This window comes from Gouania willdenowi, chromosome 10, assembly GCF_900634775.1.
Source record: "Gouania willdenowi chromosome 10, fGouWil2.1, whole genome shotgun sequence".
NCBI lineage: Eukaryota > Metazoa > Chordata > Actinopteri > Blenniiformes > Gobiesocidae > Gouania > Gouania willdenowi.
Window position 1 is genome coordinate 27,730,808 of NC_041053.1, and position 15,996 is coordinate 27,746,803.

Below are 15,996 nucleotides of genomic sequence, written 5' to 3' on the forward strand. Positions count from 1 at the left end.
ATATCATAAGTAAGTATAAGAAAGAAGAGCAACAATTCTACCTTGGACAGCAATAATATATAATGTATATGATGGTATAAAATATATTAATACATAATAAAAGGTTTTTGTTCTTTTATATATTGCCACTCTAAATTTGATTGATGAAATTTGTTTTCGTAAATATGAAATAGTATAATATTAATATTATGTACATGTCATATACATTCATGTGTATGTGTGTATATACGTGTGTACGTATGTATATATGTTTGATGTGAATATATAAACTGTATATATACAACTTATGCAGAATATATATTGAATGTATATTGTGAAAATAGTAATATAAGTTACATTTTGTGTGTGTGTGTGATATTATGTAGAGAACTTTGTTTTGTTGTGATTTAGTAGGTGTGTACAAGCTTTGTGCTGTACTTTTTTAATTTGTTAAGACTGCCAAAATAAAATTCAAATATAATTTAGAGAAAAAATAAATTGTCTATAGTCTATTATTTCACATTGGTCATCGTCAGCTTATTAAAAACAGTAACAGGATGGTGTAATAATCCAGTTAATGCTATCAGTAAATCAACATGGGTGCTGAAACAGTTCAGAAACCTTACATTTTAAGTTAAAGTCCAAACCTTTAGAGGAAACACCTGATGTAGAAATTCACACCTTCTCTCTTCCAAATATAATACACACATGTCAACAACTTTACAACATATAATTACTTATGTTTTTCTTTTTATCATAGGTTAGAATAAGAGTCAAAAGTGGGTCAAAGACACGTATTTAGTGGGCTACAGTTTTTTTTGTCCAAGCAGAGAAAAGAAAGATCTTATTATATTATATACAGTTTATTATTATTTTATAATATTATTATCTCTACAGAAAATGGTTAATTGGTTGTTGAAAAGGTATTTTATTAACAGTGAAATTCACAGTCAATAAACTTTCTCTTTAAAAAAAAAATCATGATTGGAACCAACAAAAGGTGCAAATCAATGAATAAAAAAATAGAAGCAGAATAATATAATGTTTGACTTAATAATCAATGTTTCCCTGCAAACCTTGTACATCCTAATGGGCAGGATTTCGCCTGAAGGCCATAAGTCTGACATTTTGACTCTAGCAGCATCACCACCTCATGAAAAAACATTTGAATCATTAAATTATTTAATTTTAACTGCTACACTGTGGTGCAAACTACTCAATCTTTACAACTGATAGATTTGCTAAATGTAAAAAAAAAAAAAATATGATATATGTTGTACTTTCTACAATATGTACAATGGCCTACACAGGTGTGAAAGAAATGCTATCAGCTAATAGTACATACACAAATATAAATGTATTGTGATGAATTCATGGCATGCAAAAAAACAATGCTAGCAATTAAACTGTATTCATCGAGCGTCAATACAACAAGCCATCTCATGCACAGTTCCCATAAAACTTCACATCACACCTTAATCACATATTTAAAAAAATTCTGGGGTTTGAGCTTGATTATCGGCCTTATTCCTGGGATTGCTACTTCCTGATAATGGGTGCAACAAATGTCTAATAAAGAGATAGAAAACAAATTAAAAAATAGTTTTTGTCGTGGTCAAAAAGCAGCGTATCTTTCTTTTAGGCTTGTGACGACATCTCGATACGGCGATAAATCACGATATTTTTTTCGCACGATCGATTATCGATATGCTCACGCTATCAGTATCAATTTTTTTTTATTTTTTCAAAACCTTTTCTGCTTCTTCACTAAAATGTGCAGGTAGGTCTTCACAGCAATGTTGTCACTGTTTGTTGAAGGAACCAATATATTGTTTACTGGAATATTGCACTATAATGGTGTCACTGGTAAGAAAGACCTTATTTTTTGTTAACATAAAGCACTATTGGAGATACTTATTCATTTAATTTGGTATGTTGACACTTATTTACAGAAATGTTGCACTAAAATAGTGTCACTGTTCATAGGACACATTTTCAATTTATTGTCTTTCAGATATAAAATAAAAATTGTATTTTTTCACTTAATCTTTTTTTTTTTTCTTGTTATGTCATAGATTATCGTAGATTGATTTCTGACCAATATATCGATAATCACAGCATCGTCATATAGTGAGAATCGTTATTGTGTATTGTGTATCTTAACGTGAGGAACCCACCCTACTCTATTTATTGCCCCACACAGAAAATCAACTTGTACTATCTATTATTGTATTATTTTGTTAATAAAGCCTTAGAATTTAAAGCATCAATGTAGTCGATATATCAATGATCATTTTGGGGCGTACGTATCTTTTGTGCATTAGACCTGTGGAACTTTAAGTCCTGCTAATGTTTAAAACATTTGTTTTCTAATGTACTAATGCATAATCAGGAATTTAAAAAAATAAAATAAAAAATTGGTGTCATTGCTGCCAAACAGACTGAAGGGAGTGCATTAAACTGGGGGAAGAAACCAACAAACTCTACTGCCACGCTAAGTTTGTAGAAGAGTTCAGTCATTCATAAAGAGCCCAAACAGCTCATTAGATTATAAAACTGTCACATTCCCAGTAATACCCACACATTCACTGTGAATAATTACATGTTACAGTGCAGTGTCAGTAGAAAGGTGAATGAGGTGACACAAATCAAAAAAAACAGAGCTGTCACAATTCTGAATTCATCTAATGAGCATACTTTCCCTTAATGACTGCTCTCAGTTTTATTGTGGCAAAATGTAAGCTGGAGTTCTTCCACAACTCACTGACTCATACACGAATAAAGGAACACCAGAAAATGATGGCATTCAATCAAGTTTTATTCCACAGTGTGATTTAGTGTAATTATGCTGCTTTCGTGTTTGTAGAAGCACAACGTGAGCTTTTAGTTGGAGACTAAATGCATTGTGTACTCACCTTATTTGGGATAGGAAACTTGGTCTGTTCAGCTTTTCCTGGAGTGTGTATGGCAGTGAGAGGAGGAGGCCAAGAGTGGGTCATCTCCTGAACACACAAACACATTTAAAAATATAATAAAACAAAAAGCACTCAGAGAGCGTCAACCTGAGCCAAGCACCAGATCTTCTCTTTATCTGGATCAGAGAACATGACACCATGATCCTTCATTTTGGGCACCCCCATTTTTTTTTTTTTTATGAAAAATTGTGATGAAAGGTGCGATCCGGATCCGATTTCGATAAGTGGGGGACAGTCGCTCCAGTGGTATCTGTCATTGTGCCCTTGAGCAAGACACTTCACCCACATTGTCTAGTATGAATGTAGTGTGTGAGTGAGTGTTTGTGGTGGTCAGTGGGGCTGATGATTCACCATGGCAGCCTCGCTTCTGTCAGTCTGCCCCAGGGCAGCTGTGGCTACAATACTAGCTTACCACCACTAAGTGTGGAGTGAAAAAATAATCCCTGAGTGGCTATGATAAAGTGCTGTTTTTTTTGTTTTTTTTTTAAACTTAGTAGGATGATCTCAGAACCAACCATTCATAAATGATTAATTGACTGTAATCGATCAATTACAAACCAAGATGTGCATTTTTGAAATGATGCGTTTTTTTAATATTTTAAACTGACCCAGAATCAGTATATTGATGTAGATCTCCTACAACAGTGGTTCTTAAACGGTTTTGTCTGAAGTACCCTCTTTCTCTTATTTCTGAATCCAAGTACCCCCTTTGTCCGACTACAACATTTTGCTTAGAAAACTATTTAAAAACAACTATAGATCATAATGATGGAATGAATGAATGATAACACTCATTTTAAAGAATCTCATTTTGTAAATAAGTGAAGGAAACATTATGTAGTTGTTTTGGATTGTGACCCCATTTTGATATCAAGAATTTCTGGCGACCCCAAAGAGATTTTTATTCTAGAATTAGATTTTGATCATGTTACAGCTCAGATATTTTTTTTTAATTTTTTTTACTGCAATTTAGTTTAACTAGATTTATATTTCACAAAGTGAAAGTATAGAAATACAATTGTTTAAGATTGTGCATTGATTTTTTTGTTTTTTTTGAAAGAATAATAATTAAAAAATTCCATTGAATTTACATTTCAGGTAACCCCATTTAAGCTCCAGGTGACCCCAAGGTTGAAAAACTATGATTTAGTGGCTCCTGAATAGATTTATTTCTGTTGTTTGCATCATTTGCAGTCATCTAACGCCTGGGGTGGGACCAAGACTAACATTTTATTTATCTCTATCTCTCTCTCTCTCAGCCCCTGTAGTGCAACTGCGTACCACCATTTGAGAAACGCTGCAATGGAATCTTCCATGGGGCTACGTCTATCTTTGGGTAAAATCCGTACTTCACATCTTCCTGCTAACTGACAACCAACAATTAAACAGTAGTGAAAATATGACCTCCTTTGGCAGATAAATCAAAGGCCAATAAACAATTATCTCCAACTTTAGATTAGCAATTTGAAGAAAAAGCAAAGAGTGGATTAATGATATCAAAGGTAAATATCATGTATATTAAGCTCATTATCAGTTTCTTTCATTGTTCTCTCTATCACACAGACATACTGACTAAAGCTAATGCTAAAGCTACGCATCCATGTACAGTACATGACAGCACTGCCAGCAGGTCATTAGGTCATATTGTATGCCTCAAACTTGCACTTATCACTTTGCTCCCTCCACAATAGATGAGTCATCCCTATCCAGTGACGCATGCTTGTGTGTTTATGGGAGTGTGTGCATGTGGGAGGGTGTGTGCATAAAACAGCTCAACACCACTGGACCACGGCTGCATGTATGTGTTTTCCCTCTCAGTGACGGTAATCCACTTGGCCTGATGACATATGGTGTGTTGCTAGGCAACAGGTGCCGATGCAGAAAAAAAAAAAAAGACTGTAAATATTACTGCCAGCTTAATTATGCTTGTAAAGAGTTCCTCCTCATCCTTCTCTCTCTCTCTCCTCACCCTGCTTGCTGCTTTTCTGAGCCGTGGGGTTGTAAAGATTATATAAAATAATACATAGAAGTTAATTCAGGTGGGTTTATCTACCAATTCATCCTTCATCATTTTCCTACTTTTCGTTACATATTTTACAATTTACTATAAAGATTAGTCCTACTCATGCAACAAGCAGAATAAATAAAAGCTCTCTCTCTGTTTTTAAGAATAATTGTTTGTTCTTTCATAGTACATAGCGTTGGTGCTCTGCATGGTTTCTCCGTGTTTGCAATTGGTCAAACGCTATAAACTCCACCTGTTTTATGTGAGCCCGCACACATCCAGGTTGGAATCACCTGGCCTAAGTTAACGTGTTGATAACCTGCTTCGTAGTACAGCTACTCTGGGATTGTGAACATTTAGCATGGTAGGATCTGGTAGTTACAACTACCTTAAAACTGCTGGGGACATTTTAAAAATTACTGTATGCCTGTATTTCATCCAAAAGCTCATCCTGTTGGCCCTAAAAACACTATACCAAAGTGACATTTATAAGGTGTTTCCACGGATTGAAAGTTGTTGACAAATCAATGGTGGGTGTTGATATTTTGGATTACACGGTAACAGCATACAGTACGACTGAAATCAGAGCGACGGCATATCACGAGGGAAATGACAAACAAATCATAACAAAAATGACAAACCAAATCACTGCCCTTGTCTGGTATAGAAATACAAGAAATCACAGTTGGAATGCAGTAATAGCACTTCTTAAAAAAACTTTCCACTGCGACGCACTCTTTGCAATATTTAATGTGCAACACTTTTCCAAAGTTCCAGTCAAAAGACCATTTTCCAATAAATAAATGGTTATTATGGAGTAAATTACATACCTGCAAGAGGCAATTTCAACCTTTTTAAGTAAAGTCTCCCTGTTTCGGACAAAATACCTACATCAAAACATCGTCTTTATTAATATTAGTTATCGTCCCTAGCAGCTTTAAGATAATAAACAATACTGCATTTAGAGAGCTCGTTATCGTTTCCCACTGAAGTGCTTGCTGTTGTTGATTCCAATTATATTTTTCTTTTTCGATTTTTGTAAGTGGATTTCATTCATTTAATTTAATTAGCCTTTATTTAGTCAGGAGAACCACAATGAGATTAATAATCTTTTTACAAGTGTGTGCTGGCAACCCCAAACTCCAATATTAAAAGTTTGATTTAGGGCCATTTCAGGAATAAACACGACCTGAATGGTGGGAGATACAACATTATTGAAAAGGCAATGATGCTAAATTATAGGTCTCATTAAAGGTGCAGTCTGCAACTCTTATAAAAGTGACTTTTTGTCATATTTGCTAAAGCTCTCACTATGTAAGGACAGCTTTACATGAAACTAGTAGTCTGTGTGAAAAAAACACTCATTGAGCCCCCCCTGCTGCTCCTGCAGCCTTTGGCAGATTGCCAGAATACACCGCGACCGAGCAAAAAGAACCAATCAGTGCCAGGATTGTGTTTAATGGACTGTCTGACAGCTGTTGCTCACAGTCCCCGCCCCTTTCCCGGAGCTAGAGCTTTTTTACAGTGTATGGTCTGGAGGAGTAGAAGATGGAATTGGTGACTTTTCTGCTTGAAAGGTAATTACTGCTGCTTGATTTACATTATGTTTGATTTGCAGTTGTTACACTAGAACTCTGTGGTGCATGTGTTCATATGCATGCAGCAGCCTCCGTCTGGGCTGCTGTAAGTGACACGTGTTGTTGCTGCTGCTGCTGAGGTGAGTGCACATTGAGAGAGAGAAGTGCTGCAGTAATATGCTTTTAACAGAGCATGTTATATTACTGTGATGTTGCTGTCGGACTAGCGTTAGCTTGTTAGCTCCTCTGAGGGAGGGACTTTGGAAAGTTTGGAGGCAGGGCAAGAGAGCAGCGGGGAGGGAGGGGGAGAGAGGGATCTGAGAGTTGCGGACTGCACCTTTAATGCTCACTTTCGCACAGGTGTGATGCATCACGTGCATATTGTTTACACGAAACTACAATGTGTTTACAACTGATTCTCTATCAGCGCTGACTCTTGCAGTTGAGCAGTAGTGACAATGCAGTGCAGTTTAAACCTTTTTTTCCAGTGAGTGACATGAAGCTGCTCCATCACTGATAGCTAAATAACAACAGCACGTCTCTGCACTGATTCACCTCGCCTCACATTTTCAACTCTTTGATCGTATACTTGACACAGCCAAACACCAACCACACACTGAATTCAATGGCGCACCGATACTATTGACAAAGGCTTTTCATTGCCGCTTGCAGCAGACTCTCTGTCATACAGGCCGTTGACCAGCATATTGATTTGTGGAAAGGGAAAAAGGGGAGGTGAATGACACAGGGCAGACAGGAATGAAGAGAGGAAGAAGGAATACAGTGTGTGTGTGAGGCAACAAAAGGAGACAGAAGGCAAAGAGCAAACAGGACAGAGACATTCTTCATAGCGCCGAATCCTCCAAGTTGTGAGAATGATTAGTGGGAAAACCCGTCTGTATCGACATCGCTCTGGAGCAGCACGGCAACAAAAGAGAACAGCAGCAGAGGCAAGAGAGCAAGTTATGGAAGAATCTGTGACATGTGGATAGAAAAAGATGAGTAGAAGTGGAAAAGATTACCTCACGAACAGAAACACAGAAATGTGTAATCAGTGACCAGAGCCAGAAAATATTTTCCCTATTTTACCCCTTTTCTTTTTTCAGTCTCTCGGTAGGAAAACTGGGGTTTATGTGAGCAAACAGAAAACAGCTGATAATCAGTGTAACTAAACCTCTGGGTGCATGTGTGTGTGTGTGTGTGTGTGCTACATACCCGCAGTATTTCTTCCACACAGCTGGAGTCGTTGGGCAGGCTAACCTGGAGGAAACAGAGGTCAAACAGAGACACAGACTTTAGAACGTTGTGTAAAAGCATTTACTGCTGACTAAAAACATTGGTTTTATTGCAACATCTGCAGCAGATTTACCAATTCAAAGATGACCATGTGTTTATGTCGAAAAGAGGAGAGAAGTGTGTCATCATTTGTACACTTAGAATGTAACCTTGTGCAACCCAGCAAACAAAAGTACATGTGTTCAAGTGTGTAAATCCTTGACCCTGTTATATCATCATTGGATATTGGGGGGTGGGGGGACAAATAAAGTAACAGTTGAAATCTAAAAATGAATGTGCATTTGATAAACTGAAATGATGATAGTAGATGTATAAACTTTTAATGAGTGTGAATGGATTTTGTGAAGGCAAACTTTGATATTTGATTTGTGCTCTCATCATCTCTTTTAGTCCACATCACTCATGAAAGCGTTGGCTGGCAGTTTGGATAACAAAGTGTAATGATTTTCTGGCATTGATGCATTAACAGAAGTAGATTATACGACACGAGCACTTTACTGCAGCCATCAGTTGGTCTCACACACACACACAAAAAAAAAAAAAAAAACATTTGCCCACAGCTCTGCGCATCACTGGAACCATAACACTCCTGTTCCATTGATTCGACTGTCATCTATGCTTCTGTGAAAATTGCTCTGTTTAGAAATTCTAAGTTTAAGTAAACTTTCAACACAGATTCGTAAGTTTGCTTTTCCCTTAAGAGGAAACTCCTAAATGCACAGTCTCATAAATAACAGGTCTTCATTATAACATCAAACGTTGTTATAAACTTCTATATACTACCATTTGAAACCCTATGATTACTGCGGCCATGCTAAACTGCACGTATTTTGTTGTTGTTGGTTTGTTTTTTTTACTGCCAGAGTCTTGTTTACTTTTCATATATTTGAGCGACTGATACTTTCAGGCTAGTAACCTTATTGTTTGGTTTAAAGACAATTGTCGAGAATAAATATGACATGTTTTACAGAATGTAAGTTGAAGTATTTTTCTGGTAATACTTTAGTTTAGGGAACATTAGTAATTTGCATTAGTAATATATTAGTCATCATTAAGTAATTATACATGCCTTATTAATGCTTTATTCTTATCAATGCCTTATTATACACTTAATGGCAGTCTCACAGTCCAAACAGGGTTAGGGTTAACGTTAACCCTAACCCTAACTTTAACCCTGGCATGTTGAGATCGTAATTCATACACAACAACTTCCTTACTTACAACTAATAAGTAATAATTCTGAGGTCATTGAGGGAAAACTCTTAGTTAATGGCTTACTGGTCATATAATAACACCATGTAGACTAAGGCATTACAGGTAAGGTAGGTGATTTTCAAAAGCGAGCATGATTTTGAATGTAGTCTCCCTGATGACTCCGCCTTTACCCCCCTCGCCCCTCCCCTCTGTGCCCCGTCTCACTCACATCCATGTGCACACCTGCTGCAGAAGCCTCAGATCACAACTTGTATTGTGTAGAAACATTGTTGTCTCATTCAGCAGTAAGTAAACAATAAACTTTACCATAATATATGTTAAAAAACGTGACCAAAAACTATGTTTTAACTCTGTCAGCGGTGACACGCCTTGAGTGTGAGCTTGTGAGGGATCGAGAACAAGCAGGGAGACGTGATTGGCTAAAAAAAACGGTTGGTTTTTATTACAGGTTTACAGCTGCTACAGATGATGGATTTTCTTCGTTCCTTTTTCAGAGTTCATAAGATCTTAATTTCTATCAGGACATAAAGACAATTTCAACCAAAAACTTAAAAAGTGTATCTGGAGAAAATCGCCTACCCTAGTTTTAAGCAGTACTTAAGAATGACTAATTAAGAGTCAATATGTTACTAATGCTAATAAGCAACTAATTAATGGTTTATAGGTGTTTCCTAAACTAAAGTGTTACCATTTTTCTTATTATGCACAAGGAATAATTACTGATGTTACACTATTTACAGCTTCATCTTATGTCTGCATTTGCCAGCGTACCAACATGATAAAAAAAAGTGTGTAGGAAGTTAATTACACTACGGAAACGAAATAATCTCGACAATTACAAAAATATTAATATTAGTCCACGGCCTAAAAAGTTGTAAAATATCAGCATTTCGGATATTGGACAATAATGCAACATCGTGTATCGCTAAGCATTGAGAAAGCCACACTGCAGTGTAAGTTGAGTTGATTTAAAAATGTAATTCTTAATTTACAAAGGAGGACAATAGTCCCATCATATCCACTTGTTCAATCCTCGACTTGCTTCAAACTCCAACTTAGTCACCAATCGTCCTAACACCAAATATTTACAAATGTCTGTCTTTTTTTTTTTTTTTTTTTTTTTTAGAGCTTTTGACTTATGGGACAATTGCCTAGAGACCTGAAAGACAAGTCAACCTTACACATATTTAAAAACGCTTTAAAATCATATTTTATATCATGTATTTTTAAATGTATTTGTTGGCGTAATGAAAATGTGTCTTGATGTACCTTTTGATGTAATGCGTCTGTCTATTTTTAACTGTCTTTAATTTTTTCTGTTCTTAAATGAACTAGAATCTTGATTTTTTTTTTTTTTTAGGGACCCCTGGAAGATTAGCAACCGCCACGGTGGAAGCTGATGGGGAGCCAATGAACAAATAAACACACAAAAGGACATAAAATATGCAATTGTGCAGGGCTATAGTAATATATCATTTTTATCCTCTACATTTCATACCTCTGTCTGAAGTTTCATTTAAGTGGAGCTGGAGAGAGGCTGTGGGAAGCTCACACATATAAAACTGCAGTAAATTACCCAGATCACTGGCTGCACACTGCTAATCTGTGTTAACATGCACCGCTGTCAATAAAGTCGTCCTCTGTGAACAGAAGGAGATTATACTGATGAATAAAGCAACATAGCAGTTGATGTCTGGCTTACGATGCAGACAACCATAACAAGTAATAGTTGGTGTGTGAATGCTGAGCAACACATACACACCCACCCACATACATGCACACAAATACATCCACACACCCACCCACATACATGCACACAAATACATCCACACACACACACAAATCAAGCTCGTTTTAAAGCTTTGCTTCGTAGTTCAGCCAAAGTCCATAACTGTCCTTCTGCTGCTGAAAGATGGAAACTACTCTGTTTGCTAAAAAGACACAAAAACCAATGCCAAAGCATAGCTTCCAAAAAAGCAAGTGAAAATAAAGTCATTCACTTTAGTCTCATCACAAACTGAAAATCACATCTAGTGCAGGGACATGGACCACAGTTTTAACATCGTCTCCAGCTCTGAATGCAACAAAAGGAGTTCCACACAATACTTAGTGTGATACGAGGGAAGCTCCGTTTAAAATGTTTAATTTGTATGTTTCCAGACACGCGCTTGCGTCCCCACAGGAGCATGTAACTCTACATCTGCATACCAATTAGACAGTGAGTCAACAGGAAACCAGAGTGGGAGGATAAAGATGTGTTCTTCTCAACAAAAGCCCAAGGCTACTTTCCACCAACACAAATCCTGTAGACTTTTCCCCCCCAGGCTGTCAAAATATCAATCTGACACGCTGCATTTTTAGAGGAGAATAATTAAGATCGGGATTATTCAGAATATCATTTTTCTTAAAAGCCAAACTTCAGAGGTTTGAAGTTATTGTGGTTTCTCCGTCAGACGTCTCCCACATGAAAACAAAGTTTTCCAATGCTGGGATCAAATTACGATGAACATTATAGCTAATCTGAAAAGTTGTTGTTTTGTTTCAAATGTGAAGTATTTCTTAACTTTGGGCATCCTGTTATTTATTTACTTTTTTCTTCTTTGAAGCGACAAAAACAAACAAACTGTAAAATCAAAGTTTTAAACAGATGACCGGATGTAAGCGAGGTTTAGGACTTATTGATCTGTGCTAGCATAATTTATAACTGATTTATAATCAGTCTGATCTCAGTCCAAAAACAGTCAAAAGTAACTTTAGTGTATGTGTTTAGCACCAAAACACAAACCCTGTACGGACTCTACAAGTGGTTTTTATTAATCTCACTTTAATACGCAACAAAATGGCAAAGTCCTTTAAAGACACTTCATTAGACTGTATTGGTATAATATATACTGTACACTTATATGACTAAATGCTATAAAAAAAAAGAAAAGAGATGTTGAATGAGTATTGAACATAATTAAGTTTGTTCTTTAAGAATATATCATAGCTCGTAAATTCATCCAAATTCCTTTATTTTAACAGATCAATCATTTAAAAATGGTGCAGGTGAGTTTATTCACACAGGAGACAAATGTCAAAATGGAGCGAGTGATCATCAAATTAGTGATAAAAAGCTCTCTGCCTTTGTAACATGAAACAAAACATACCTAATAAAAAATGTACTACCAAAAAAAAGCTAAAATCCTTCTTATTTCACAGGATGTGAAACATGATCCTGGAATATTTATGGGAACATCTTTTTTTGAGGTTTCAAAAAGTGAATTTGTGCATCAGATACAAATTGATGCAATTTGTTTGGTATGTTGATTACCAAGAAATCCCTAAAATATTTAGAGAGGGTTTTCGGCTGTACCAATCGGTCAAACAGTGAGGCACATTTGGAATTTTGTAGATTGCCAAAAATCACAACAAATCAGGGAGAACAATCTCACAAGTTATCAGAGAAAAAGGAGGCACTTGTGGCTAGCAAAGCTAAGCCAGGATCTACGAGGAGAAAATCTGGACTATTATGTATCCTGATATCATCAACTACCTGGATTTCACCAAGCCCATACACGGCGGAAGACCTTAAATCTTATAGAAGTTTGGAGGTCTGCTGTGGCTGCAGAGGCTCGCGTTAGCAACAGATATACTGTATATCGGCAGATAACTCAGTCAGTTCTAATAATGTCACAGTGAACCTGCTGCATAGTTAATGTAAAATAGTATACGACCGCCAGGCAATCTTAGATTTAGGCAAATCAAACAGTTATAGTCCGTTAGATGCGACTACTCTGGACCTCGATCCTCAGACTGCTACGCCGACTACATCCAGTGACCTGTGGAACAGCGGAGCCTCGTACCAGCGGCACGACTTTTGACAGTCTATAAAACTCCACGTTTTGACCGATTAGTACAGCCAAAAACATGGCAATAGTTGACCATTTACTCTCAAAATTCAGGATTTGCCCGTTTGTGTGCGGTTTGTAAACCTGCTGCTTATCTCCAAGATGGCGACTTCCGGGTTGATGACGCGCTGTGAAAACCCTCTATAATGAGGTATTAATGGAAAACCTTTTTTAAAAAAAATCTATTTCTCATGTAGGTTGTTAATTTGTAACGTATCTATTTTGGATTTTAAGATTATATGTTTGGGGTTTTGCTGTTACCCACCTTGTGCCAGACTTTAACTTGGATTGTGCAACAATTACCAACTGTCTCTAAAATGAGCATCATTCACACAATTACTGACAGATCCTTAAACAGGCTTTTATTTCATTCTAATTCAGTCTTCAGGTCACTATTAAAAGTCCCCTAAGATTTACAATCCAATGTTTTATTTGTAGATGCTTCTGTCATGGTAAACATATATAAACGTACAGTGTAAAACTAAAACTAAACTCTGCCTCCAGCTACTGTTAAACACCCCACGCAGCCAATCCAAAATCACTATCAGCCGGTTATAAACCAGTGCTACAGGTAAATGCACTCGTTTCAGCTCCCCCAGAAGGGCATTTATGTGACAATTTAATATCAGTTATTAAATAATGGACATTAGAAATTAATAGACAGCTGTAACACAAAAATAATCCACGTCTAATCAAGTCATTGGACTTCATGTGTAGGTTATAATCACCCACACATCACAAGTCAATTACTCTTGTTTTGCAGATCTAGGACAATGAAATTGGACTGCATCCTAGTATATGACACCGGCAGAAGGCTTGGCTCTCATTTTATACATGTTTTAAATGTATTATATTGCATTTATTAAAATACTTTCTTTTAAAGGTAATATAATTGATAGAAGAAAGTAAAAATAATTGACAGCAGAAAGAGAGAAATATAACAAATGATTGTAGTTTTAGATTTGTTTTATTTAGATCCCCATTAGCTATACTGCAAAAGCAGAGGCTATTCTACCTGGGGTTTACATCACAGACTATATATGTATGTATCTATGTACAGTATGTATGACAGTTCCAAAGTACAACAAACAGATTAGATAGAATGTACAAACACAACATTACCACAGAAAAGAAAATAGAACCAAAATAAAACACAATAACCAAAGCATACCTAACAAATAACATGAAATGAAATATACATAACATAGTAATGTGATTATAAGCATGGTTATGAACGTGTGTGTGTGTGTGTGTTCCCTATTCCCTCTAAATTTAAGAACTGAGAAACAGAGAGCACCTATAGGAGTCATTCAGGGTGAGTAAAAGTTGCAGAGTTCGTCTCAAACAAAAAAAAAAGAAAAGACAAGATTCAGAGGGAACATGAAGTTCACTGAAAATAAGAAGCAGAGGAAAACTGAGAACGCTGGATGTTTAATAAGGGGGGAATGTGGTTGAAGCAATTACAGAGGCAGACACCCTTTCTCTCTGACAGAGCAGCTCAACCAGGTGGAACACACACACACACACACGCACACACAGTAGCATGAATCCCAATGAAACCCTAAACAGTAAACACTCACAGCCACAAAGAGACGTTTGGTGGAAGCCCAGCAATAAAAACCCTGCATGGCTCTGAGGTGAAGCCATCTGATCACAGAAGCAGTAAATCTGTCACAATATTTACCGTTTATTCATCGTGTGATATCAGCCATTGACTGCATTTAACAAAAGCACTCACGTACTATTAATTGTACTTCTATTCTTCATGCAGCTTTGCTTACCAATCCTGATTTATTCTGGTGTGATGTGGTGTGATAGGTTAAAGAGCAACCCAACACTGGGGTTAGACTGGTTAAACTGACCGGTTTTTAAAAAGCTATGGTATTATGATTCTATCATTAAACAGCAGCTGAATGTATCTGTAAATTCTAGTGTATATTGGTTTTTCTCTGAGAGTGAATCACTTGACTTTGTGTACAGCAATAAAGAGAGCGCAGCCGTCTGTTTACCCAAACAATGCCTTTATGTATTTGTGTTTTTCACACAGGAATAGTAGCTTAGTGGGAACAATCCCACTGATCAAAAAAAGCTAAAAATAACATACTTGTGTTGACTGCAATACTGATCCTAACAATGTGCAAGTTTCTATTTCACCAGCACCAAAGAGCTTTGGCCTATAGAGGCATGAATCCCACCAGTATCTTGATAATGTGCTGGGGTATCTGGTACTAAGCCAGAGCATAGTGCAAACTGGAGGGGATTTTAATCAATAAAGATAATTAACACTTAACAAAATGTCAACTTTAGTTTTTTTTAAGCTTCTTTTGTCACAGATTGCAAACAATGTTTATTTATTTCCTGTAATTTTGACTATTGCACATTTACATTTGATTTGTTATACATCTTACAATTAGTTTAATTAAGTGTTTTTTTCATTATGAAATATGTTACTTGCATTATGAAACATGATGTTACTTCCTTTTTTGTTTTTAATTAAAGGAGCATAGGGCAGGATTTATGAAAAAAATAAACATGGATTTTAAGTGTTTTAATACTAATGGTTGATTCAATTCAATTCAACTTTATTTATATAGTGCAAATTACAACAAAGTCAAAACGCTTAACAAAATAATGTTGATAAAGCGCTCACAACCAAAGAGAATGAGCACACACACATTTCTCGCTCGCTTTGAACAGATTGTGATACATTTTGTATTGCGTTCTGGGTACAAATTTCCCACGTAACAAACGAAAGTGCAACACAAACAAGGGTGCAGTGCACGCAAGAGACCCATCAAATCTATTTACATAATCCATGTATCAAAGATAAGGATAGTCCATGTTATTGTGCAGAAAATGAATGTTTCATCAATGTATTACTTTATAATTCTCCTCCTCTGCTCCATCCTTCCGGATCACTGCTCTCACTGTTACAGTTAAAGCTGCATTCTTCAGGGCTACCGTCTACAGCAGCTGCAGCAGGAAAGGAAGAACGCTGCACGCAAACGACACTATGTGACCGAACCTGAACACTAGTTCTAAATATCTGTCCAAACCCG

General features: G+C 36.5%; 1 protein-coding gene across 1 annotated transcript in view; it reads right to left on the reverse strand.

Annotated features, from left to right (window-relative positions):
• Positions 1-15,996, reverse strand: part of aff2 (AF4/FMR2 family, member 2) — a 183,104-nt gene that overhangs the window by 77,828 nt on the left and 89,280 nt on the right. Inside the window, exons 5-6 of the mRNA XM_028459936.1 lie at positions 7,752-7,796; positions 2,895-2,981 (exon numbers count right to left, since the gene is read on the reverse strand). Of these exons, the coding sequence (XP_028315737.1) occupies positions 2,895-2,981; positions 7,752-7,796 (132 nt within the window). The remainder of the gene's footprint in view (positions 1-2,894; positions 2,982-7,751; positions 7,797-15,996) is intronic.